Source organism: Emydura macquarii, unplaced genomic scaffold (genome assembly GCF_026122565.2).
Source record: "Emydura macquarii macquarii isolate MOO-44397 ecotype Brisbane River unplaced genomic scaffold, CSIRO-AGI_Emac_v2 contig_1477, whole genome shotgun sequence".
NCBI lineage: Eukaryota > Metazoa > Chordata > Testudines > Chelidae > Emydura > Emydura macquarii.
Window position 1 is genome coordinate 10,993,663 of NW_027131614.1, and position 27,282 is coordinate 11,020,944.

The following is a 27,282-nucleotide window of genomic DNA, read 5'->3' on the forward strand; positions in this document are numbered from 1 at the left end:
TCCTCAAAGAATGGATGAAACATTAGAGATTTCACTGGAGGTTGTGTTCGAAAAACTACACAAGTTATTAGACATTTTTTACACTTTGTTCTTGGAAAGATTGGCAATGCCAATTAACAAAGGTTTATTTTAACTCGGGCAGCGGGTGTGGCAGATACCAGCCATCTGACCTCCAATATTAAGGAAAGTGGATAACAAGAACCAAGTTCCCTCTTTGGAGTTGAGTATTTTTATGCTCACCCCATACCTGGGTTACTTGTCGTCACTGCTGCCCAAAAGCACTCGAAATGTAGCTGCAAGTCCAATCCAGAAGAAAAGGAACCTAAACAACTGGACATCTTTGGGAGAAAGAGCTATTCCTTTGCTAGCCTCCAGTTAAGAATTACCAGCTAACAGGCACTCTCTCCAAACATGGGTGGTGGGTATAAGATGCTTGGGGAGGCTAAGCCTCTCCAAACAGCTGCCTTTGGAAGCTCCCGCTTGGCCTCTGCCCCATGGCCCACCCATGCTGCTCCCCTTTCCACCCCCACTCTGCCTCTTCTCCCCGAGGCCCTGCCCTTGCTCCACCTCTTCCCACTCCTCCTCCTCCCATGAGGCCCCCCTTCAGGTGCTGCTTGCTCCTCTCGGCCCCCATCTGCGCTCTTTGCTCCTCTTGGCCCCCACTCTTGCTCCACTTCTTCCTGCCCCCCACGCCACCTTCTCCCCCAAGCCCTCCGTCTGCCGCTGGTGGGGGAGCCTTGGAGGAGGGTCAGAGAGGAGCGATTGGCAGGCGGGGGGTTCGAGAAGAGCGAGTGGTGAGCAGGAGGTGGGGCTCATGGGAGGAAGCAGAGCGTGTGCAGGGCCGGGGGTGGAGCAGCGACAGAGCCTCAGGGGAGGAGTCCGAGTGGGAGCGGAGCCTCATGGTGGAGTCAGTCTCCCCAAATGCGAGAGGCACGTGCCACCTATGTCTCCAAATATGACTACCTTAATTGGCATAAGGTATCAGACTTTGTGGACAGGCTGCTGCAGGAATCTAAGGAATGAGAATTTTTTATTGCTGAGGGGCAGTTAGTGGCATGAACCTTACTGCAGGCTCAACAGATGCTCTGGACACAGTAGCAACGTCATTGGCAATTCCCAGGAGATCCCCAGGAAGTGCGGAACACAGCTGAAGATCTGCCCTTTGGGGATTCTGATCTATTTAGCTGCAAAACAGATGATGCCTTGCGCTCCTTGAAAGATTTTCAGGCCAGCTAAGATCACTGGAAGTATACAAGCCAGAAGGAAACAGTCTAAGCATCAGACTTTTCTCAGATCGGTTTGGCATCTTGCTATTATCACCCATATCAAAAACTTGTTGAGCAACTCAGGAAAAAACTATGCTTTCATAAAAGAAGAACTCAGCTTCTTCAGCTACTGCATCAGCATGGCAAATGCCTTCCTTGAGGTAGCCAGTCATAGAGGAACTATTCTGTTTCTCCATCCTATTTGGAGACTGTTTTATTTTTGAGAAACCTGGAACATGGACCATGGAAATCATAAAGACTGGATATTTTATCCAGTTCCAGACTCATCCTAACCCTCATGCACTTTCCCCATCCGTCTTCAGGGACCCCCATTACGAGAGGCTGTTACAACAAGAACCTTTTGAGTATATGTTCAACACTGCTTGTTGTTCATTTTTGTACTAATATGGATTGAATCAGATCTGTGTTCATACTCTTGTGCTGAATAGCTAGCTTTTAGTTTCCTAACTGAAGGAGTCTGTATCTCTTTTCTTTTAGACTTAGTTCATGTGGATTATTTTAGCCTTGAAACCAGTGTTCCTGTTGGTATTGGGACTTTCCTCTATACATATATTAGAGGAAGGTGATTCTTATCATTCTTCCTCTCCCGAACTAGTTCACATGGGAAGATGTTCCTGTAGATTCTTTATTAACATTTTCTAATTAGGAGGATAAGCAGGCTTTGGGGGGCCACTTTGTTAGTGTGCATGGTCTAGCTCCTCAACCTGTTACTAATGCAAAGGGAAATGCACATCCTTTTCTTGCTTGCAGTGTATATTGCTGACATCGTCTCAGGCATAATATAGCAATATTGCCATTCACTATCTGTTCAGTGTTTTCCATATCTCTCCCATCTCTTGTTGGGTGAAAGGAGTTTCAGGAAGTCTCCACAATTCTCCAAGTTACATCCAACCACTTCAGGCATTTCCTTGTTCTTTTGAATTAGAGAATTTATGGAAACATCCTTGAGCATTTTGGTCTCAAAAATTATCCTAGCCTCTTTAGAAATGAGAAAGTACCTGTAATTTGACTTCTCTGAAAATACTGATTGATTGGATTCCCTGGTGCGAAAAGTTTTTGAAAACCACCTTTTTGGTCATTCTGTTACATATATAAAATACCAATTCTAGCATAAATCATGCTTAGAGGTTGCTTCCTACTTGTCAAGGAACTGAATAATTGAACAGTCCAGCAGGCACTGAAGCACTGGGAAGTTGATCTGTGCATAGGACAAATTGCTGCTCACAGGGCCAAAAATTTTTAAGTGCAAGGAAAGGGAGTCCCTACCTATCTTGTGCTAGAAGCACAAGACCCAAGAATAGGAATCCAGTTAAATGATGTCTTCAGTGATATGCAATTACAAGTAGTCAGTTTGCTTTTTCGATCAGTATTTGACAGTAACATGATTAGAAGTTCTGCTGTTGCAAACCAGATATTTTAATTTTTGTAAAGACAGATCATTTTAATTCGGGATTATGAAAGTCCTATAGTTGTTTTAAAAAGAAAAATAAACATGGGTGACATTTTTTATTTCCTCCTATTTTTGGAAAGTTGGCCAGATTTCTTGCACCATTTTTATAATATTTGTGAAGGAAGAGCTCCACTATCAAAAGAAGGACTAATTATTTTTTTTTAGAAGTGTGTACTGCATCTTCTGCTAAAACTTCTACACAGTGCTTATGGGCAGAAGCTTATTCAGGTGGTTGGCAAAACGTGATTATTATTTAATGCCAGATTTAGTATAGCATCTTAAAAGGCCCCATAGCTTAGTTTCTTGGATGAAAATGTGATTGGGGTATCTAGTGTCTGTAATACAGTAGTGCTTGTTATTCTATCATAATGTGTACAAACTGGCACATTCACTATGGGAGGATTTCTGAGATGTTTATACTGTGGCATCCTGTTATATTTGGACCCACCAGGCAGAAGAAAGAAATTTCGGAACTGACAGTTTCCGTCTCTCAAAAATGATTTTCTAGTAGGAGATTGAGCCCAACAATACAAGGTAGCAAAAGCGAAAGCTGCCTTTTCTTTTCTTGTGAAGTAGACAGCCACAAGAACACTAGTCTTAAGACTGTGCAAAACTGCTTTAGAGTAGGCTTAGTCTTTTGCTACTTCAGCCCCAAGGACTAGGTAGGGATGAAAGTCACCCTTATGCAGCAAGTCCTTATGAGGGTTAGACACCACTTAAATTCCTCTTAGTCTCTCAAAATTATATCTATAAGTGGTTATAGGCCTTGAGCAGGCCCTCTGCACGTGGATGGATTTTCTGCTGAGAAAGATACTTCTGCAACACTCCCAGTTTCCCCATTAAGTAGGATTTGCTTTTGAATCCAGAATTCCTGCAGTACACGATTAATAAAGAGGACGGTACCATTTTTGTATCCTTTTGTATCCTTATATTCCTTTGTAAAACTTACTTCTCTTATTATAGCCATAAAACTGACCATGGCTAGGCAGCTGGTGAGCTGGGACTGGTCTTCATTATGCTTATGTTCATTTTTCATTTTACTCTTACATCATCTTTCCATGACCCTCATTCTTCCACCTGTTGTATTCTAGGACAGGAGCTGTCTTACATGTTTGTGCAGCACCTAGCACAGTGGAGTACTGATCCTTGATTGGGGCTTCTAGGCATTACTGTGACACAAATAATACACAATAATGTGTGTTGCTCTCATGCATGGTTCTACGGGCTATTTGCCCTCTGAGGTAGATTGTATCACTCTTTACATCCAAAATTAAATGTATGTTTATTGGCTATAGCATTTCTTACTGATGTACTCAGTCCCATGATACTGCATGCAGACTTGTGTAAGCTGGATATTTAACTTTTTAACCAAAGCAACATATGTCCCCTTTTTATATCAGTTATGTTTCATTTCTGATGATGTATTTTTCTTGTTCTCTGACACTGTATTTTTTTCTCTTTCCTGGTTCAATCTTGCAAAATTGTCATTGAAATACATTGGCCCAGGCACAAGATTCTCATGTGTTTTACTTGCCCATCGAAAAATTTACCCTAGGAAAGCTGCTGTGTAGATTTTTCAAGGCTACAAATACTGTATTTTTATTTTCATAGCATTTTTCATGGAAACACAAAACATTTTACAGAGTTAAATGGATTTGCAAAGTAAAAATAAAGTAACATGGAGAAAGAAACAAAGAGGTGTAAACAAGAAGAAAAGAAATCCGTCCGCTCTAATCCTTTCCCCCCTTCTTCTTTGTAGTTGCTGATATGTGTTCAAGATGAGTGGGATGGGAGAAAATTCCTCTGACCCAGCCAGGGCAGAGTCAAGAAAGCGCAAGGAATGCCCTGATCATCTTGGACCCAGGTTAGATCACTAGTCTTTTTAAGAAGTGGTATATTAATATTTTAAAGAAGTAAATCACGACGTAACTAAATGCTCTTCTTTTTCAAGTATTGTCTGTGTGCGTTCTACTCTAGGTGTGCATGCATCTCATGTGTGCAAGATTGGCATCACTGAACACCAGTTTATGTCAGGGCACACCTGTGCCCTGCGAGCCCCTCTGTACTCTCCTCCCGAGTGCATAAAGGGCAAAATGGCCACATTTGTCCCTCAGTTTCCTTTTCCATTCATAGCAGCGAGACAGAACCAGGTTGTGTCTGCCAGCTGCCTCTTAGTGCATTTTCTTTTTCGTTTCTTTTTTTTTTTTTTTTTGGTCTGTCTGTTTAGGAAGTTTTAACAGGTTTACAAATCCTTGCTGTGACAAAACAAGAATCATTACAACAGTGAGCTTTTGTTTAGGGACATGTCGTGCAGTAATATAATCATAACATGTGTAAGAGTGAACATACACTACTCACAATAAGTTGTTTCTTGTGATTTTTATTAAACTGAGTTTATTAAATTGTCTGAGGCCAGGCATTTCTATCAAATATTAATATTAAAAATATTGGACAGGTATGCTGTTTTTTGCAGGTGAAATGTACTTTGTCTTGAGTATTGACTAAAAGGTAACCAAATATCTAAGTATCTGTTTATCCTCTGTCTGTTTTGCTGGGTACATAATTGGTGCATTAATTTTTCTGTAGCATTCCATATTATTCTGAACCATTCCTTTGGAGTTGGACTATTTTTCTTTTTCCAGTGTGAGGCTATCAGTAGAACAGCAGATACCAGAAGATGAGAGATTAATTCTTCATTTCCCTTTGTGTGACCATGTCTGCTAGGAAGCCCCAGGAAGATTACTCAAGGATCATTTGATAATAAATATCCAACAATTGGTGATATTTGGTTACAGATAGCATCCATGTCTAAAGAAATCCATTACTTTGGGAAAGCATGTCCACCATGTATGCATACAATCTTTTCTTTCACCACAACTTCTTCAACATTTGTCCCCATTCAAGCTCTATGTTTTTTTAAAATCTGACTATATAAGAAACCATTGAAACAGTATCTTAAAAAATTGTTTTTCTATCATGCTGCAGACTGGGATTGCTGGTCCTCTTTTCCAGATCAAATCTTATTCCTCTGGTGTAATTTGTCTATCCAGGCCTTTTCCCCAGCGTCTCATATATGGACATTTTTTTAAAGAAAGTTATTTGCAAAGATTGATACAAATTAGTTATAACTTTTTTCTCTAATTGAAGAGGCGCCATCACTTCTACTAACGTGAGATTTTGTATGAAACAATTTATTGCCTAACTTGAAAGTACTGGTACAAGGTGGGCCATTTCAAGTTAGTTTTGATATCTAAATAAGTTAGAAAAGTTTCTTTATTGAATAGCTGGCCAAAAATATTCATTCCATGATTCTCTTAATCTTTAAAACTCTGTGGTTCATAATTTGGGTTAAGATCTGGATTATTTACAATGGGTGCCATTGGTGAGGGAGAAGAACCTATCTTTTCTGTGGTTCCATCCTTATCTCCTCCCATAGAGTAGCCTTTGCTAAAGGAGGTACACATGATTTTTTTTTTTTAATTAATCCATGGTAGTCTAGCAATAGTTACACAACCACAGTTTTGTTCAATAAAGACCCTGTGTCTGGCTGAGTTAGAGAACCCAAGACCACTGTAGGTTTGAGCTGGCTGGCTTGATAGTACCATAGAATATTTGGAATAGCCAGTCCATCCCATTTAATGGAACTGTACAAAATATCTGCATGCACTTGGTCTTTTCTGATTTCATATAAATTTTAACATCATCCTCTGTATTCCTGCTAGGATTTTATCTGGGATGATTACATAAAGATTTTGAAACGAAAGATATCCTTGCCAAAATGTTCATTTTGACTGAGGCTATTCTTCCCGAACAAGAAATTGCATACTTCCCACTCAGTGTTCCAAATTTTTTTTCATTTGCTGAAGTAGTGGTTTGACATTTAAATCATAGCGCTCTTCTACACTGTTCGAGATTTGAATTCCCAGGGTTCTTATGGAATTTGTTGCCCATTGTACCCAAATGTTTTCTAGAGGAATGACTTCTGAGAATCTGGCAAATGTATAGCTAGCATTTCAGATTTGGCATAACATACTTTAAATCCAGATGCTTTCCCAAAATCATAGATTTTCTTAGACACTAATTTTAGGGGAACTTTTGGGTTAGAGGAAAATGGTATTATATATAAAGCTATTTTCTGATGTATATTCCTTCAGGTTTATTCCTATGATAAATTAATTGTTCCTTATCCTCTGTGCAAAAGGCTACATGGCCAAAGCAAAAAGTAAAGGAGACAGTGGACATCTTTGACTGCTCTCTTTATGTAATTCAAACGGGAGATTTAACCCCATTAACTTGCACAGCTGCTTTTGGACTGATGTAAGGAACATTTATCTATTTAAGAAACTAGGGGCCAATGTCCACATGGGGCAGGACTTAGACTAGCACAGAGTTTTTTGTTTTATCAGAAGCTTTCTCTGGATGAAGTGATAACAAAAGAAATGGCTCTTTTTAATCAGGCATTTTGGATGATTCCAAGAACTCTCCAAATATTGTCTGACATTTGTGTATCCTTAATGAATTTGGGTTTATATAAACTGAGAGCATGGACTGCAGTCAGCTCACTAGTATTTTTGCTAACTTTATTATGTCATGAGTCAGCAAGTGTATGGGCCTACAAAAGCTCTATAGGGTAAGGTCTTTGTCAACTTGAGAGAGAACTACAGTCAGCAGTAGCTTCTTTCATAGGTTTGTGGAAGTTTCTTCCCTAATAGAATGGCACTGAAGGTACCTCTCAAGAGACCCACTAATACCTTATTAAATAGCTTGTAAAATTCATCTGGAAAGCCATTAGATCCTGGATTCTTTTAGTACTTTTCATACTTGCTATTGCCTCTGAGGCCCTGTCTACACTTCTGCTGAATCTCACAGGTGACAAATTCTATATCCAGATCTAAAATCTCACTGCAGCTAGGAGCCTACATGTTGGCTAGGAAAGTGCTACTGACCAAATGTTCACTACAGATATGAGAAATCTTGTTGCAAATCAGGAAGCCCTCCACAAGTAGAATATACAGTGGAAAATATTTCCTATCTGGGCAGCCCAGCATGACCAGGACTCTTTGGAGATCTGCCCCCTTCCCCTTTAAGATCCTTGACTGCCTTCTCTAACTGACATTCTGGATTCTCCATCAGTTCATTATGGTCCACCTGGCAGCGATTTCAGGGTGTCACTCTTTGGTCCAGTATTCTCCAGTTGATTCAACAGTATTCTCCGTATTCAATTGATTCAGGCTGAATCAGTTGATTCAGTATTCTCCGGTTGATTCAGCATGGTCCCCATTGATCCCACGAGGCTTCCCTTTGAGCCCTTCTCTGAATGTTCTCTTCACCTCCTTGCTCCTAAAATTGCCTTTTTTGATGGTCATTAGAGCAGCTAGACAGGTCAGAGAATGCCAAGCCCTCATGGTTGTCACCCTCTCCTTCTACCATATTTCATCAAGACAAGGTGATGTTGAGATTTCACCCTAAATTTATTCCAAGAGTTGTTTCAGATTTCTTTTTAAATCATAATTAATCTTCCAGTTTTCTTTCCAAACCCCCATTTTTTCCCAGGGAAACAGATTTTTGTTTATAGGACAAAGTCCTTTAGACTTTCTCTCGGTCTTTTTTGTTGTTTGAAGTAGTGCTCTTAAAGGGTAAGTCGTCATCTTTCAGAGAATTTCTAAATGGATTACCCAGTTCATTTCAGTTTGCTACCACATGCCTGGTATACCCCTTCCAACAATCACTAAGGCTGATTCAACTAAAGCTCAAGCTACCTCTTTTACACACTTTTCAGAAATATTCCTAAATTTGAGATCTGCAAGGCAGCTACTTGGAGTAGTCCTCTCTCACCTTTGTTAAGCACTACATCCTTGAATTGGCTGCAAGATCAGATATCAGCTTGGGGAAGACAGCATTACAGTCATTTATTTAGTGGTAGCTAGACCCCTCGGTCCCACCTTTCAGATGGGGGAACTGCCAGTCACCTAGAGTAGGAGCCACATGGACAAAAACATGAAAAAGAGAGAACAGTTACTGTGTTCTTCAAGAGGTTTGACCGGGAGGATCCCCTGACTCACTCTCCATCCCTGCTCTTTCAGAGACTCATTTGCTGAGATTCTGAATTGGCGAGGGAACAGAGGGACTATTGTAACCGCTGTGCCCTTTATACCCAAAGGTTGAGGGGCCCAGGGGCATGCAGGGCATAGGTGTAGCCAGAGCTGATGAGAGGGTGGAGAAGGGGAGGGTGGGGGCAATTTTATTGGGGCCCTGAGCGCAAACATCTGGAACGTCCGTGTAAATAAAGTGAAATGGGGAGAGGAGCCCAAATTTCTCTCAATGGGCCTGGTGCAACCGCCACAAACACTGCTTTTTGAAGATGCCAATCTTATGCATGCATGACTAGAGTGGGATCCACACGGACAAAACATCTCAAAGAACCACAGTTACTGCAAGGTAAGTAACCATTCTTTCTATTTTTTTCTTATAAGTAATAAATAAAGTCCACACACTTTTCATACTCATTAAGCAATGGCCAACTAAATTGTAAATCCAGTGGAGAATCACTACATAACTATTCCATTCAGCAAATCTAAACTGTTAACCCTTTTTATAAATCTAATATGTAATTTTTGAAGCGCAGCTCATGCAAAGGAGGTACTGTTCAAGTTGCCATCTGGATAAAGACACAGGAGCTTGAGTAAATAGCTTTCTCTGGTACTCACTCTGAAGAGGGATTCTTCAATCATTTCCATCTACAGTGTAGAATTTGCCCTTTTGTCGTCTACTGAAAGTTTAGAGACTTTTAACAAAAATTTTTTTTAAATCACTTCAATTACTTTATTAAAATGGAAAGAATTTTTAAACCTTAATTTACTATTCAGCATTTATGCTGGTGTTTTATCTTTGCATTTCACATGGGTTGGACAATGAAAATAGGTTGGTTGGTTTATCTTTTGTTTCTGGGCAGTTTCACTTTCTCATGTACTGCCAAAATGCTGTTTTGCCTGAGTTCTTAACATGGCAGGGAAGTGCATGTGTGTTTTGCTTAGTCATTTTTTGACATTTTTTATTAAGTTTTGAACCCCAGCCCCAAAATCTGACTGCTGGGGACAAACAAAAAGACATTGTCCTTTTTAAATGTTAAATAATGAGCTGATTAATTTATTCTAACACAGGCATTTCTACTTGAGAAACAGTAGGTAGATGAGTTTTTTGTTTTGTTTCTTTGATGTTGTTTAAACCTTGATCAAAATCCTAATCCCAACTTTTAACTGTCACTCGTCTGAAGGTGAACAAACTGTTGTTAAAAATAACACATTTAAAACTCTTCTTTCAGCCCTAAAAGAAGCACTGAGAAACGTAATCGTGAGCAGGAGAATAAATACATTGAAGAACTTGCAGAGCTGATTTTTGCAAATTTTAATGATATTGACAACTTTAACTTTAAACCTGACAAATGTGCAATCTTGAAAGAAACTGTGAAGCAAATTCGTCAGATAAAAGAACAAGGTATGAGGACTAGTTAATTGGCTTTGAATATTTTAATGTCTTTGTTTATTTTGGGTATTTTGACAAACCTGGTGTTCACATCAAATACTCATCAGTTTATTTGTGGCTATTTAAGTAATTAATGAAGTAGATAGTGATATAAATTGGGTGAAAGGTGTTAAATATAATTTTCAGTAGTTTATAAATATGCTTTATATAAAGTTCAGATGCTGCCTGGAGGGTGGTGAGAGTGAGTCAGTCTGATGTGTGTGTGTGTGTTCATCTTCTAATGCAACTAAATTCAATGCTTTGTTTGTCATAGTTTAAAGTTGTAATACAGGCGAAAGAGTTGTAATACACAAAAGATGAGCTAGCTCAGAATAAGGAATAATCCAGAACTGTGGAGTATGGAAAGTTTTTCTCAGTTCTTGCTCTCCTTTTCATGAATCAATAGCTGTTGTGAACTGAACTGTTCCTGTCCTCTAAATTATAACGTCATATCCTGAACTACAATAGATTTGAAAGTACCCTAATCTCTACTCAGAATTCCACTGTAGATGTCTGACTCGAGACAGTTTTCTTCCTGTTTTTGTCTAAGAGATCAGTTTTGTATTTCTTTTCTTTTGGCATTTTTTTTCTTATTACAGAAATAACGTTAAGAAATGATGGGGGGTTTTTTAAAGTGCTTTTTGTGGTGCCAGTCAATCTATGTTGGACGGGCTTGAACAGCATCTCATATGATTGGGGCCAATACATACTTCTGAAGTATCAGCATACACCTTTCTTTTAGGACAAAGAGGGAGATTCTCTCTTTATAACCTGTTTTTGGAGTTATTTTAGATTCCGTACCCTTTCAACTATATCTTTCATGTTATCAATGTTACAGGATTCACTGCTTTAACTCTCTTAGGGAAGGTAATTCTCCCTATTCCATATCAAGTGTGTGTGCAGATAAAGAACTATACAGCTGTAAATTCTAGCATGCGTAATTTAGGAAGACTCTGCAATAGAATCATCCTTGTAATAGATAGCTAGGATGATGTGTAGTTTGATGCAACTGGAGACTGAATTTATGGTGACATGAAAATATGATGCTGATGTCTGTTCTAGAAACCAGATGTCTTAATTAAGAAGTAAGATATTCCAGGATATGTGCTGCATTGGGCTTTTACCACAGCTTGGGTGTGATCACATCTGTATTGCATAACAGCAATTTCTTGGTGGCAGGAAACCAGTTTTAAGATATTTCGGTTAGTGCCACCAGAAAACTTTTACTGTGTAAAAGTGAAGAAACAGCTTCTAGTATTGACAACCTTTGTGATTCTGTCATGGCCTTGTAATATTAGATGATTGTCTTATAACCCTGGCTCTTGAATACATTTTGAATATGTAAGAATCTCAGCTTTCATTTAAAAAAATCCTCATAGTTGTGAAGAAAAGCTTAAAAATGTCACCCAAGTGCACCCGAAAGTCTCAGAAACCAGAGGATAAATAAAAAATTACCCCCAAATTTAAATCTCCTGAGGTTAAGCATCTTATGATTTTTGGGATGTGTGTGATTTGTGATTTTTAAATGTGAGAGATAGGCAATAGTGCAGATGGTATCTGGGATTCTCCTGGATTAGTGGGAGGCCAGATTGTAAAGAGGTTAAAGTTTCCCACTATCACATGCCAAATCTAATTCGTTGTTTCTCTTCATTCCTCACATCCCAGAAGTAGCCACTTACAGTGGCTCCCGCACCTATGTTTCTGACTGTCTTCCCTTTTTCCTTCTCCCTCTCCCTCTCTCTCTCTCTCTCAAATTATTTAAAATTTTTTGGTTCCTATTTTGCTTTCGCTTGGTGGCTCACTCTCCCTATTCCTACTCAATAAAAGATTACATGCTTCTCGAGGTGAGGGAGTCCAATGGTAGCTCCATGAAGCTACTTGCATAGCTTGTCTTGATGCTCTGGGAAAAGAGGCGAGAAACTTGGGCATCCTCGGCCATAAACATGTTAGCTAGATTAATGGATCAATAGATTTATGTATATAAGGTAAATATGCATTTAATTTGCTGACTTGCATATGCAGATATGAACTACTTAGTCAACATGAGATAGCAGTAGAATAAGATGTCCACAGAAGCTGACTATGTACTTAGTTTTCCAAGCTCAAAGCCTTGATAATAAGCAACTGTGAAGACATTTCTGGAGGCAGACTAGAATATTATGAATAATATTTACTGCAATAAGTGGTAATAGTTTGCAGCCCTTGGGGAATGAAAGATATGCATTAAATCCGTTATCTTAGATGAACTTGATTTGTTGCATGTGTCACCTGAGAACATTTAGACTGCATCAGTTGGCCATTTGAACCTTTATCTAAAACTCCTAGTTGTTATAGAGTAGACTTTAATCCTTTCTCAGCGGTATTGCAAAAACACTGAAATCTTCAAAGTGCTAATTAACTACATTCCAGGATCCAGAAATAGTGATTAAAGGACTTGCTGAGCATTCTTTAAGTCAGTTGATAGTACAGCACTGATTTGAAGATTTCTGGATAGAAGCAAATTTTTCTTGGGTGTTACATCTGTGGAAATGGTTTAATTTTTCCTTTCTATCATTTTAAGAAAGACTGGAATGCAACAATTCATTTGCAAGGCACATTCTGTTGCCAAACACGAGTTACATAAATTAAGCATAAAAGTCAGTCTAACAATACAGTACAAATAGATCTCTGCCTAATATCACAGAAATCAGGGACTTAATCAAGGCAAATATACTTAAGAGCTAATGATTTCAATTTTGCTTTAAATGCCTCATGTTTTTTGGCAAGTACTTTATCATATCAGACTTGGAATTCTGAGCTCTGGTTACAATCTAATAAGTTTTAAGTAGCTTCAAGTCTTACTAATTGATCCTATACTTCTAAGGCCTGGTCTACATAGCGTTTCTGTTCTGATTGGTTAGAGGTGTGATTTTTACAGCGATATAGGTAAAATAGTGGAAGCAGTTTTGCTGGTACATAATAGTGTTTATACCAGTATAGCTTATTCCGCTCAAACTATACCAGTATGAGCTCCTTTATACAAGTGTCAATACACCCACGTTAGGGAGTTGTATTGCTTTAACTGTGTCTGCTTCAAAACTGATTATAGTTAAAGTGGTACAAAACCTGTGGATAGATAAGCCCTAAGACTGAGGTTAAAAAGATGCTGTTTCCTTATATTCAGGCGTTTTTTGTAGTGTTAAACTGCTGAACCTCCATAAACATGAACTTCAATAGATGACTTAAAGTGTGGTTCTACCCTAAAGAGACAGTTGACAAATGTAAAAACAACACATTTATACCCGACAGACCTGCTCCTAGTGTGTATTCAGAGTCGGATTTGATTGCTTTAATTAAGTTTTTACTACTTCTGCAGAGGCAGTAAAGCTGAGAGACAGAGTTGGATTCTGTTCTTCCTTGTGCATCATAAACAGAATTGCTTATTAAGTTCCAATTACAAGGCAGTCATTTACACCATGCATCTACATTGAAAAGCTGTGGGTTGTGCAGCTGTCACTGAGGGCAAAATTTGACCAGCAGATCCTCTATTATAGGTGATGAAGCACAAGAAGGAAAGAATACAGCTTCATTTTCAGTTCCCAGGTTGAGTGTGCAGGGCTCATGGTTAGAAAAAAAAAAATTATATTTTATCCTGGCATATTTGATATGGAAATTATTGAGACACAGTACATATGGAATAGCAAACAACATTTTTGTAAAAGAACTATATTTGAAAGTATTTTTAAATGCAATCTTGCACAACTTTGTTTTATTACATTTTTCCTGACTGTAAATGAACATGTCTGTGTAACTAACTTCATTAGATCAGTCAAAGATTTTATAGGTTGTAGACATTGCATGTAATTCTAGCTTGGAAATTAGTGTTGATACGGTGGAGTATTTTTGGTACTTGGGTGTAAAAAAGGGAACCTTCTGCAAGAAAATTTATTTTCCATGTGAGGATTCTGATCGATTGTATTATTTTACAATGATTGGACAGAGGACTAGGGATATCCAGATAGGGTGAGAAATTGCATGGTGTGATTTCAGCATGAAGATCAAATAAAAGATGTATTCAAATGAATCTCAAATGCAGTTTGGGATGTCCCTCTATAATCACAGATGTGTGAGGTATTTCCTGGAGCATATATTTCTTATAAAGATAGGAGAACAATGTTATGAAAAATATGGATAAAAAATTCCCGGCCTACTGTACATGTATGATGTGAAAGGGATATTGTAGATCAGCATATTGTGTTTAAATGTTAGTGTTATTTCGGTATGTTGATAAAAATGTCAAAATACATTATCGTTTAGAGTCTAAATTAGGTGAATCTAACAAAGTATTTGCTCATACTGGTACCATAATAGTGCTTACAGCAATAATTGCACAAGTAAATTAGGTGCACAATTGCATATTCTTTATTTGAAAATCAGGCATTTGCTAGGGGCAGGAACCATTGAGGACAGACACCACTTCATATGCAGAACAACCAAAACTACTTCTTTATTAGATTGTACTTAAAGAAGATAATGAGTAAAGAAGTACCTAAGGGTATGTCTGCACAGCAAGTGACAGACTGCAGTAGGAGGTCTTAGAGCCTGGGTCAACAGACTTGAGCTTGCACTGTGGGTAGAGCCCTGCAAATCCATGTATATCCACGGACCATTTTTGTGGATCACGGATCAGATGTGCATACAAATTTTATATCTGCGCAGGGCTCTAACTTTGGGATTAAAAATAGCTGTGGAGACATTGTGGCTCCAGCTGGAGCTCAAACGCTGAAGCCTAAGGTGGGGTGCAAGCTTCAGCCCAAGCTCCATCCCAAGCTGTAATAGCAGCATAGTGCGAGCCCCGTGAGTCTTGAGTCTGTGGACCCGGGCTCTGAGATGCACTGCCACTGGTTATGCAGACATACCCTCTGTGACTTAGCAGTGTAAATCCAATTTTTAAAAAATGACTTAGTCACTTGAGACTCAGGAGCCTAAGTTATTGAGGTGCTTTTGAAAATGTCACCTACTGTCTAAAGACAACATATCCTGGTAGAGGTTCAAAGGGTGGAGAGGAAGTGAATTATCAATGGACCATCACTGGCCTCTCCTTTCTGTCACTGTTTATATAATACAGACCAGAGCCCCAATGGGATCTTCTGACACCCAAGCCTAAACCAGCACTCAGTAAGATCTGCACTAAGAAAACCGCGAAGCTTTGTTTTGAGAATCTAGCCGTCCTCATCAATACAGTAAAGTAGTTTTATGCGTAATCTTAAACCCTGCCTTCCCACCACTGCAGGGTCATGGGACCCACTTCACCCACCATTGATTGTAACCCTAACTGATGGTTGGTTATCTGCTAAGATATACCATCACAACTGCTGCTTGCCTCAACTGTAACTGGCATACGCCACTCCCAAAAACCCAGCCAAGATTCAGTCCATGACTAAGCAGATTGCCAAGAGATGTATGCCATTAAGAAGAAATAGGCAGTTTATATGGTAATATTGTTGAGGGTCTATATTTCACCCTTAGCGGACTACACTAAACTCCTGCATTCAAAGGATATATTCCTGGCCTGGTCTGCCATCCCAGATCTTCAGGCACCTATCCAGGCCTGCTATGGTAAAAGCTCAGACTACGTGAACGTGATTGCAAGGAATAAATTTTAGTGCCATTTGGTCCTGTTTTACACAAATGATCAGTTCAACATTCATATCAGTTATCAAATAGCTGCCTCCAAGATGAGAATGATGGTACCAGGGGAGCATGTTGCTACTAGAGCCCACAACAGAGGGACATCCATTTATTCCATCTTGTCCTATTGTTCATATCTTGTTTTCTGAATTCTGCGCTATGCAAAACCAAGCTAAAACCCCCTGAATATTGCACTGCTGCATGAACGTGGACCCAATGAATAATGGCTGTGAACCGGAATCCAGACCATTAGTTGAGATTGCCAGCAAGGTTCTTGCAAACCTAGGAGAGAAGATAAGGTGAGAACAAAGAGAGGTGAAAGTGTCATCACTGGTTCTGATTTAAAGGATGCATTGGAGGGAGCAAGAAGAGAGGGGCAGGTGGGAAAGAGGCTGAGCTGGTTAGGCCAATCCTGTCAGTGGAAGGGAGGCTATTTCAGACCTCACATAACCTTGTGAAGTAAGCAAAATGCCAATCCAGTGTCTGAACCTCATGGTCAGGAAGCCCAATCACATACCCATGCCTGTCTGCAAGGAATAGGATTTGAAGGGTCTCAGGTCCTGACCTAAATACCCTCCTATGGACAGGCATGAGTGGGTATTATGTGAAGGGAGAAAGGCACTGGGTTATAAGCAGGCACTGTCATTGGGGTATCAAGGAAGATAGGACATCATGAAGCAAGCTCAGTTTACCTGACACTGTCCATGAAGGACTTTTGAAACAAGTTACATGATAAGTTATTTGTGAAATGTTTATTTTTTCCCTTAATCTCCCTCAAACATGTTCTCCATTTTTAGCCCATTCGTTTCAGTGGGCTTGAAACAGTAACTCGTAGGTCTAGGACACGTAATTGTATAGTCTATGTTCTAGCCCAGTTGATGCAGGCTGTTGGCACTACAGTATTTGTTTTCTCATAGTGGAGGCTCTTTATGGTGGGACTTGTCTGTCCTGTTTTGACTCGTATACAGTAGGATATTCGCAACAACACACCTACACAGCGAAGGTCTGCAGAGCCAAGTGCCTGTGACCACACTGTACGGCTTTATTCTAGGTGTCTAAGAGCTCCAGAGGCTTATTATTGATCTGGTGCAGCCAGGTTAATTGCAGGTGACCGCATAGCCACTGCCTGTCTGTGACCAGGCAGTGTCCCCTCCTGACCTCAAGTCCAGTCTTCAGAACTTGATGTGCGGGGACATTATCTCTGAAGCTGGCAAAAAGGACCAGCCAGCAATGGCCATTGATGACTTCAATCCTCTCAAGGCGGGTTCTCAATGATACATCCATATTACTGATAAAATCAAACCATCTTATACCAGTAGCCACCTCTTGTAACACATATAAAATATCTGCAGCCTCCTGAGGTCTTGTTTAAGCAATGTCCGTATTTCACATCCTTATAAGGGAATTGGAAGTACACCAATTTGATAAATCTGTACTTGTGTATATACTTTCACCTTCTTTTGGCTGCAGACCCTATGCACGTCCTTCATGGCTAAATTGGCTCTAAACGCCTCTTTACGTGTCAGCTTTGCCTCCCGACTTTCAGATGTCTCCTGCCTCTATTGTTTTATTACTAGTGCAAGAGTCCACTGCAGAAGACTCGTGCTCAGCATGTTAAAAATGCAGTAATGAGCTGCATGGATATCAAGATGGGGATTATCAATCTAGCTGTTAATAACCACATTAGAATTGTCAGCTTTCATTTTCAAAAAAGCCTGATAAATCAGACCCCGAATTGTTTGAGCGATCATGTGAACGAAAGAAGAAGAAGTTGGGAGAAAACAACAGCGTAAGAGCCATTGCACCTGCACACAATTAAAAAAACATAACAAACACACAAAAACACACCTATATGAAATGGGTTGTCCCTTGGTGTTGGCCTCCTCGTAGTCTGGGAATTAACAGCAATCTATGCGCCTAGGCCCTTCTGGCAGGGCGGGGCTGCACACAGTTAGGGATCTGGCCTGTGACAAGGCAGCCCCAAAGCAGTCTATAAACCCGGGCCTTCTGGCAGGGATGAGCACCAGAGCAGTCTATAGGGGCTCAGGCAGGGTTGAGCACCAGTCCATAGGCCTCTTGGCCTAGTGGGGGGATTGTTCCACTTGAAGGGGAGTGGGCAGGGGGTGAGGACCCAGCCCTACCCTACTCCACTGGGTCCCAGCCCCGGGCCCTAACAGTGGCGGAGCATTTCACCACTGGGTCAGCGGGGTCCCAATAGAAGCACGCTGACTCAAATGCCGGTAGTGATGCAGCCGGCTTGTAGTCGGCTGCCCCGGGCTCCTTCCTACGCCCCTTAAGGTGTACGTGGGTCCAGGGGACATTGTCCATCTCCCCAGGGTAAACCGCCAGGGATAGTCTCAGCAGCTCCTTGGCATCAGGGTTGAATGCAGTCAGCTATGGTGGATCAGGCTAGTCCTTCGCACAGCTGGAGTCAGCTCCAGTTTCCCACTCCAGCAGTGGGCAAGAGACATCCTTCTTCTCCAGCAGCTGTCCTCCAACTGAGCTGTGGGGCCTGGCTTTTATACCTCCCCTTCCTGTCCTGCCTCGCCACTTCTGGTGGGCAAGTCGTGGTGCACCCGGTTCTGCCCACCGGGTGGCGTGCATTGGCCCCTCGGCATCGGCCTCTGACTGGAGGCCATGCCTTCTTGTTACACCACCCTTTTTATTAATTAAAAGACTGAATATAGATTCATTTTTTTGAAAATTTTGCTTTTGATTCCATAAACATTTCTCTATCCCTGATGAATATTTTTGTGACTCACGTTGAACCAAATTGATATTCCTGTGCCTCCTTCAGCACAGTATGCAACCAGAATATATTTCCTTTCTCCAGATTGGAAGCACACCACACTCATAAAGCCGTATTGAATCAAGACTTTGGCCACTTCTTCTTTTAAACTGCCAGGCTTTGCATTTAGGCCCCTATTCAGCCAGGTACTTGAGCACATGCCTAATTTTAAGCGTTTAAGTAGTCCCAGTGAAGTCAATCGAACTGCTCATGTGCTTAAAGTTGCACATGTACATAAGTACCTTGCCAAATCAGGGTCTTAATATGCTGACAAAAAATTATGCAAATAGTTCTATGGATGAATTCGATCTATACATTTAAGTATCTGAAGTTTCAACACATTTAAAATTGACAATGTTATCCATATTAATTTCTGAAGGGGGGGAAACTGATTTTAAAAAAAGACTTGTATGGCTGCTGTTTCATGTATACTCCTTATTTTCATACTGATTGGGCTTTGTTTAATCCTGAGTTATAAGTGCCAAAGGAATTTATGCAGTGAAGTAAAGCAGTTTATGTGTGAGTAAAATTTAGAAAAGAGCTATTAGCCTTGCTGTCTTCTCTACCCACAACAGAGAGTAGAGCATTGAAAGGGGCTTTCATCTTCCACAGTGTATCATAAAGCTTTTTGGTTCAATATCCAGTTAGGTTGACTTTACTATTTTCTTGCCTCCAGAGAATTACTGATTACCTGAACAATTTAAGCTGCATTTAGATAATGCAAAATGTCAGTTTCTGTTCTGGCTCTGATGAAATGAAAGTTTTGTAGTCATTAGATAGCAAACTCAGTAAGTGTGAAATTTCATAGGTCTTTTGTTGCTAGAGTTGCATAACCTGGAGACTGGATAGTTTAGGCCTTGTCTACACATACAAGTTGTATCATTTTAACCATGTCAGTATATTTAAAACAGTACAACTCCACCCGGTGTGTGGACGCATTTATATTGGTATATTGGCATTTATACCAGTATATGTGAGAAGAGATGTATGAGAAGAGACGCAAAAGGCACCTTTTTACCAGTATAAGTGTGTCCATGCTATGGTTTATATCCATATAAATATTTCAGTACAAAAAATCATACTCCTCACCAAAATAGTTATACCAGAAGAAAATGTGTGTAGACCAGGCTTCCGTGGATTGTTGAGTAACCTTTTGCTTCTTTAACTATTGTTCTAATCCAGCCGAGGACTGGTCTACACTTGAAAGTTTTGCCAGCATAGTTAACTTTTTTTTTTAAAAATCACACCCTTAATTGACACAGCTTCACCAGCAAAAGGTCCTAGAGTAGATGAAGCTATACTGGGGGGGGGGGGGGGGGGGGAAGTCTTCTGCTGTATAGATTATTTTACTCAGGAAATGTATATATGATGTACCGGCAAAGTTGCTAGTGTGGACAAGACCCTAATATTTCAGGATGAATGTATCCTTCTTTCTGATCTGAATGGAATCATTAACTTGTTACCAAATCTGATGAGAGATCGGAGATCGTTCAGTTTTGGTGTTTGACTAAGCAACTAAAAACAAGAGCAGAAATCATCTAAAGAGGGTCACGCTATGTTTTAGGGTTACCTTGTTCAATGCTGTTGGTCACTGGTGCAGCATGTAAATTACTATAGATCAAGAGTAGCCACTCAGAACACTTCAAGAGCTTCTTGTTAAACTTAAGAGATAAAAAGCTGAGCAATGCAATACCTGAAACAATATACTTGAAGTGGAAAACCTATCTTTTAAGTTACTTCAGTTTTATCACTATCAGATAACCACTGTGGTTTTAGCAAATGAGTATACAGCTTTAGATCAGAAGTGGCCTTGCATTAAACTTGAAGAAAAGCTGAATTAACCCATATTCTTGGAAGCTGAATTAACCCATATTCTTGGAAGTCTTTTTCAAGTAAGAATAGCGATTGTTGGCAGGGCGTAACAGGAAAACTAACTCATTTGTGACTGCATCCTGCTTGTGTTTTGCTTTGCTTTTATTTTTTTTCTCTTTTTTTTCTTTTCATAACCACTAAATGTCTTAAAGGAAAAATCTTTCAGGACTAGTAGAGCATGAATGTAAAATATTTTAAAGATATAAATCTACAATTATTTTTTTTTCTTTTTCTGGAATTGTCTGTCTGTTTTAGGGCAGGTCTAGACTAGAAGCACTACATCGGTGCAGCTCCACCACTGTAGAGAGTCTGGTGAAGGTGCCGCATGCCGACGGGAGAGTGCTCTCCCATTGGTATAATTACGCCGCAAGAGACAGAAGCTCTGTCGGCAGGAGAGCGTCTCCTGCCTACATAGCGCCGGTGTGGACAGCGCTTAGATTGCCTGTAACTTGCGTCGCTCAGGAGAGATGTCTTCACACCCCTGACCGATGTAAGCTAGATCGACTTAAGCAGTAGTGCAGACCTGCCGTTATGCTGTTTGGATGTGGAGGAAAGCATTGTCAAACGATCTTAAAGTCCAAATCATGCTGCTCCAGTGCTGCCATCCTTTTTGGGATGCTAAATGGGATTAAGGGCTTTATCATATTTAATACGATCATTGGGATCTATCTGAGGTACTTACCACCTTGTTATGTAACTTGTATGAATTTTGCCATGTAAATATTTTGTTGTTTTAACATCTAATCCTTATAGAATATCCATTGTTCTTTATTGTCTCTGTGTTGAAAAGCAAATACACAAGTGTCTTGCATAGGTGAGATGGAGGTTTCTCTTCCTCCTATTTCACTCTTCTTGTTCGTATGGAGTATGTAGTTTATGGAATAACAAATTAATTGCATCATGGTAGTGATGATGACTCAGTCAAAAAAAAGCTCACCCACTATAAGAAATCTGGCCATCATGTAACTTTTCTCAGGATTACGACCTGAATAGTGGCTGTTCATTTCCCTAAAATATACCATATGTCCTTTACAAAAAATGTGGACAAAATAGATATTTATTGGGGGAGGTATACTTTGCCTCATTACTTTAGTTTGAATAAAAAAAGAAATGGATATCTGATTTGTTTCAACTTCGCTAGAAGATTGATTGCTTAAGAATATTGACTTAAAGGTTCTGAATAAGTTGTTACAAGCTATAAAAAAAAAAAAATCTCAAAACACTGCGGTCATAAAAAATGTTTGTAGAGTAAGAGGATGAAAATGTTAACAAACACAGTGTGTGCCAAAAATGACATCTTTCTAGAAAGTGAGCTGGTTTTGAGTACAGCAATTCAGTTTCTGTTTCTGGATGTGCATTATGCTGTTGTCAAAGCATATAACTATTTCTTCCTTGTTCAAAGGCTTTTCGTGAAACTATAGTGGTATAATGTGTAGCAGGAAAATATTATTTGAATTGTTTTAAAAAGTGTCTCTGAGTGATGTAAAATACATGTATTCTGAGAAAGTGGAGAGTGATATAAAACCTATTGCTGAAGCTTTGACTGTTCAAACAGGATGCTATACTTGCTATGTTTGAGGCCTTGTCTATGTGAGGACACTCAGGAAAGTTAAGGCAAATCAATTAAAGGTGTGGATGTTGTCAGTCAGGAGTTAAACGGACTTAGTTCCCTGTAATTTAGGACTTATATACACAAAAGCTATGTCTACACTTAAACCACTTCAATGACACAGCTGTAACACTTCAGCTATGCCACTGTACTCCTTCAGTGTCAACGCTTGCTACAGGGACGGGAGGGTTCTCCTGTTGCTTTGGTTAATCCATTTCCCTGAGAGGCAGCAGTTATTCTTCTATCGACCTAGCATTGTCTACACCGAGGGTTAAGTAATCTAAACTGTGTTGCTTAGGGGTATAGAATTTTTCACAACCCTGAGTAACGTAGCTGGGTCATCCTAATTTTTTTGGTGTAGACCTGATCTGAATTCACAGCGAGCTGGGGTCTGTATCTACCCTGCAATAGCCGCCATGTGCTGTTTGTGTGGACCCTGCTGATGTGCACGAACAGTTCATTAGCATGCTTCGATCTAATGCTCTCTGAAACAGGACTATGTCAAAGTGTGCTGTTAATGCATATTAGCAGGGCCCAATGGACAGTTAGTGCATGGCGTGTTAGTGCAGGGTAGATTCACACCCCACCTTTCGGGAAATGAAATGTTTCCATGGACAAGCCAGAATCCTCCTTGGAGGAGGATTAAGTAACAGCATTGACTTGACATTTTTAGTTGATTCGCCTTAACTTTCCTGTGCATCCCCATGTAGACAAGCACTGAGAGCCAAAACATCTGAGGAGTCACAGCGTATTAAAGACATTTGAGTGATCAAAAGATAATGTCCTATGAACTTGATTGATAGCTTGTCTCTGCACAAACTGGAAGCAAAATCACTAAATCGCTTTTAAATCACACCTTTTGTTATTTTGATACAAATCTGTGTGTGGACACTTTTTAATTCAATTTTTCCAAATATAACAAATATATCAAAATACCAGATTCTTCATAATACATAACGTAAACACAGAGGGTTAGGATAAAAGGAGGTGAGGGGAAGCAACATATCTATCTTCAGGATCTACGTTAATCATCGGCCTCTAAAAAGTCAGCCCAAATTGCTTTGAATTTTTTGGACATTCCCTTTCTGCAGAATGCCAGTCAGTCGCTAGCTGCGAGATCAGCCATATCGCTGAGTAAAGCATCAGCATTTGGTGGGGATCAACTTTTCCATTTTTGCAAGATTAGTTGTTTAGCAACAAAAGCTGCATGTTGGAACCACGCCACCTTGTTACCAGTAACATCCAGGTATCAGGAATTATATCCAAGAATGAAACTTAAGGGGGAGGGCTCCAACTTAGTATCTAATATGAAATTGGTCCTTTGACCCACCTCATACCAGAAATACTTGATACAGGGACACTCCCAATACATACGAGCTAATTTAGCACCAAGGGTGTCACATTTCCAACAGCAGTGAGCATTTATGAGAACCATTACCATTAGCCTATGTGGGGATCAGTATATTTGAAAAAGGCTCTTTTGGTGAATAAACCATTGTCTCAGGTCTATAGATACTTTTTTAACATTAGACACAATTGCATCCCATTGGGTCGAAGGTAGTTGTATATCCAAATCACTGTTCGAAGCAACTCTCAAATTATCAATCTTTGAAAGTGTTTTTGGGCTAGTAAATAATAAAAGGATACTGCTGGTTGAATAAATCCAGGATGTTTCCTCCAAATTAATCATTGTCAATTAGCTGCGACACACTCCTAATTCTTCCCTCCGTCCACTCCCTGTACATCAAGGTTTTGCCACTGATTTTAAAGATAGGATTGCTTCTACATGGAAGAATTATTGAATTTCTTAAAATAAGTTTGAGGTATAGAAATAGGGAGACATTTCAGGGCATACCAAATTCTGGGAAAGACATTCATTTTCACCATATTAATTTTATCCACAAACTGAGGTTAACAAACTCTATCTCCCCAAATTGTTAGCTACTTGGGCAATTATTGGTTCTATATTTATCTTTGGGATATTCTGAATATTACTGGGAATCAGATTTCTAAATATTTAATGTGAGAGGATTGCCATTGAAAGTCCCAATTTGAGAAATGGCCTTTGTGGGCGTGTTTGCTAATACCTAAGATTTCTGATTTACCCCAATTAATTTCACATCCTGAGAGGTGTCTAGACTTATTAATATTGGTTAGAAAGTTAGGAATGGTAACCTCGGGCTTAGGTAAAAATACAAGAGCATCATCTGCACAGATCATAATTTTGCACTTTTTGGCCCACCCTGAACATATTGATTTGCTTGGAAGGCAATGGCTACAGGTTTTAGAGCTAAAGCAAACAGAAGAGGAGAAAGGAGGCAGCCCTGCCTTGTATCTCTCTCTGTAATGGAAATGGGACAGAAATAATACAAATTGATAACTACCCTGGACATTGGGTTAGAATATAAAAGCTTAAACCAAGCAGTGAATTAGTTACCAAATCTGAATTTTGCTAACACATGAAAAAGGTAGTCCCAGGTTATTCAATCAAAGGCCTTTTCAGGCCTAAAGAAATGACAGCTAACGGTTCTTTAGAATCTCTCAAAGTGGCAATAACGTCAATCAGTTGACGCAAATTATCTGAGCCATTTCTATTACGAAGGAAGCCTATCTGATTTATGTGTATAACGTGTGAGAGAACTTTGACTAGTCGCATAACAAGAACTTTTGCTAAAATTTTAGCAAATTAAGATTGGGTAATCTGCATACATGTTGTAAACCTCAGTCAGCCATATCTGTATGAAGTACCTAATGACAATTAGTGTTTTTATCTGAAGATGGAGACGATTTATCAGATTCTGGGTCTAGAGTTTCGTTAACAATAGGATGTTAGCCCATGTCATTTATACTCATAAAAAGTATATGAAAAAATTTGGAATCATCCTGGGTTGGCCTGTAGAGATTGGCAAAGATGATTATAGAACTCCCAATTTCAGCCTTGAGGACAGTAAATCTGCCTTCATTGTCAGACCTTGTGCTCAAAATGGTAACATTCAACTTTTTATGTGTTAATATAGCAACTCCCCTCGCTTTAGAATTAAATCAACTAGAAACTAAGAGGCCTACCAAATCTCTATCCAGTTTACAAGCTTGAAGTTCTATCTCCTGGAGCGTGGTAATGTCAACATGCTCTTTTTTTAAGCACTGAGTATATTTTTTCTTTTAATAGGGTTATTAAAACCTTTTATATTCCAGGAGATGCAATTAATTATCGGAGCCATCATCGTTAAAATATTCCGGATAAAATATAAAGTCGTTTTGACAATAAATGAGAAATTGCAAATTTTCTCGAGCAGCATATAAATCTTACATATCTAATCAGCAAAAGTTATATAATTCAGGGATAGCGTGTCACTTGTTGGTACATATTAGATAGCAATGGAAGGAAATTTCCAGTATGGGAGGGTAACAGGATAAAGAGAGAAAGAGGAATTAAATAAGTGAAAAAAACAAAACTGAAAAGAGAGTGGAGAGAGAAATACACATTAATACCATATAGTCAAAAAGAAGAATCTGTTTAAACAGTCCAAAAGTACACACTTGGTACTCAAGGGTGGGAAGGGTCGGCTGGATCTGGTGAAAGTTGGAGATCCTCACATCTCTTGTGGCCCCAAACATTTCAACTATGTAACCACCTATTATCAATAGAGCCTTGATACATTAGTCCTTAAGGAAGAACCATCTAATAAAGCAAGAATATATAGATATATTACTAATCAAATGATAGATTTTTCATTGATGCTTCTTTCCCATGAATTAAGGTGATAGGAAGTAAATTGATGATAATCCTTCAGTTCCTTCCCCACCTCCTCCCTCTTTGGGATTAACATATATCAACAAGTGCCCATCAGCTTGTTTAGAGAAGAGCGATCAGATCCGAGAGCGCAACACACATATTCCATAGATGTCTCCTCTTGCAAGGGAGTTGTTTGTGGATTTTTGAGATATTTTTCTGCCTCCTGAGAGGAAATGAATACTGTCTTCTCACCATTATTAATATGGAGCATTGCTGGGTATTTAATAAAATGTTTCAATTCCATCTTCCTGGCAAATTGTTTTGCTTGCTTAAAAGCTGCCCTCATTGCAACAACAGCATGGGCGTAATCTTGAAAGGGCAGTATTTTAACTGCTGGTTCTCCCTCTGAGCTCCTTTTTTCCTCTGGATTTCTGCATCATAAGTTCCTTAGTGGTAAACTTCAGGAACTTCACATGCAATTCTGTAGGCCGATCCCCAGAGCTGGCTTGATGGCAAGGCCCAGTGTGCCCATTCTGTATCAAAACAAAGATCTACCAGCAGATCCAATAATTGAATTAGCAGTTTAGGGACAAATTCAGAGGGCTTACTTTTCTCTGTTCCCTCAGGGAGACCCACAATCCTGATGTTACATTGTCATGAGCAGTTTTCTAGGTCAATTAGCTTGGTCTTAATAGTCTTGATATAACATTTCTTCATAACCTGTAATTTGTTCTCTGTGAAATAATCTTCCACTTCAGAAATTCTGTGTTCTACCTCACCCATCCATCTGGATAGAGTTTGTAGTGCATTCTGAATCGCAGTCATAGTTGTCTGTAGGGTAGGAACTGTAGATTTAATTTCAACAGTAACTGCAGTTACCTTTTGTTGTACAGCTATCAGTTGTCTTCCATCAGGATCAAGTACCATTTTGTTTGTAGAAGTGGGGAGGCCGATCTCCTCCATGGTGGTTTTTTTGTACACTTGAATTCAGAGAGGAAGATGCAGAGCTAGCGGGCATCTTGGGAGTTTCTGTAGTCGGGTGCAATATTTCTTAGGGTTCGATATAACTGTTTGTGGATTCCCCATGGACTGCTTCAGAGCTCACGCAGCCTGCATCCACCTCAATCATGGTGCCCTCTGGTGTCCCCGTGTGTGGACGCTCTGAATCTGAAAAGTGTCTGCATCCAGACTTGCACTGAAATAATGAAAGTTGTGAATTACAAACATTTTAGTGATTTGTTTTTTCGAGTCCAGTTTGTGTGTAGACAAACCTGAAGTCTCTGTTTGACAAATCCTGCAGAAAGATGAAAATTTCAATAGAAAAAGAGTGTGGGGAGTGCTGTAATTTTG

General features: G+C 39.6%; 1 protein-coding gene across 5 annotated transcripts in view; it reads left to right on the forward strand.

Moving 5' to 3' along the window:
• The window catches only part of NCOA2 (nuclear receptor coactivator 2), a 256,509-nt gene that overhangs the window by 134,319 nt on the left and 94,908 nt on the right, over positions 1 to 27,282 (forward strand). For all 5 annotated transcript variants that reach the window (XM_067553633.1, XM_067553632.1, XM_067553635.1 and 2 more), the window contains 2 exons: positions 4,496 to 4,600; positions 10,058 to 10,230. In XM_067553633.1, the coding sequence (XP_067409734.1) occupies positions 4,515 to 4,600; positions 10,058 to 10,230 (259 nt within the window). In that variant the 5' untranslated portion in view covers positions 4,496 to 4,514. The remainder of the gene's footprint in view (positions 1 to 4,495; positions 4,601 to 10,057; positions 10,231 to 27,282) is intronic.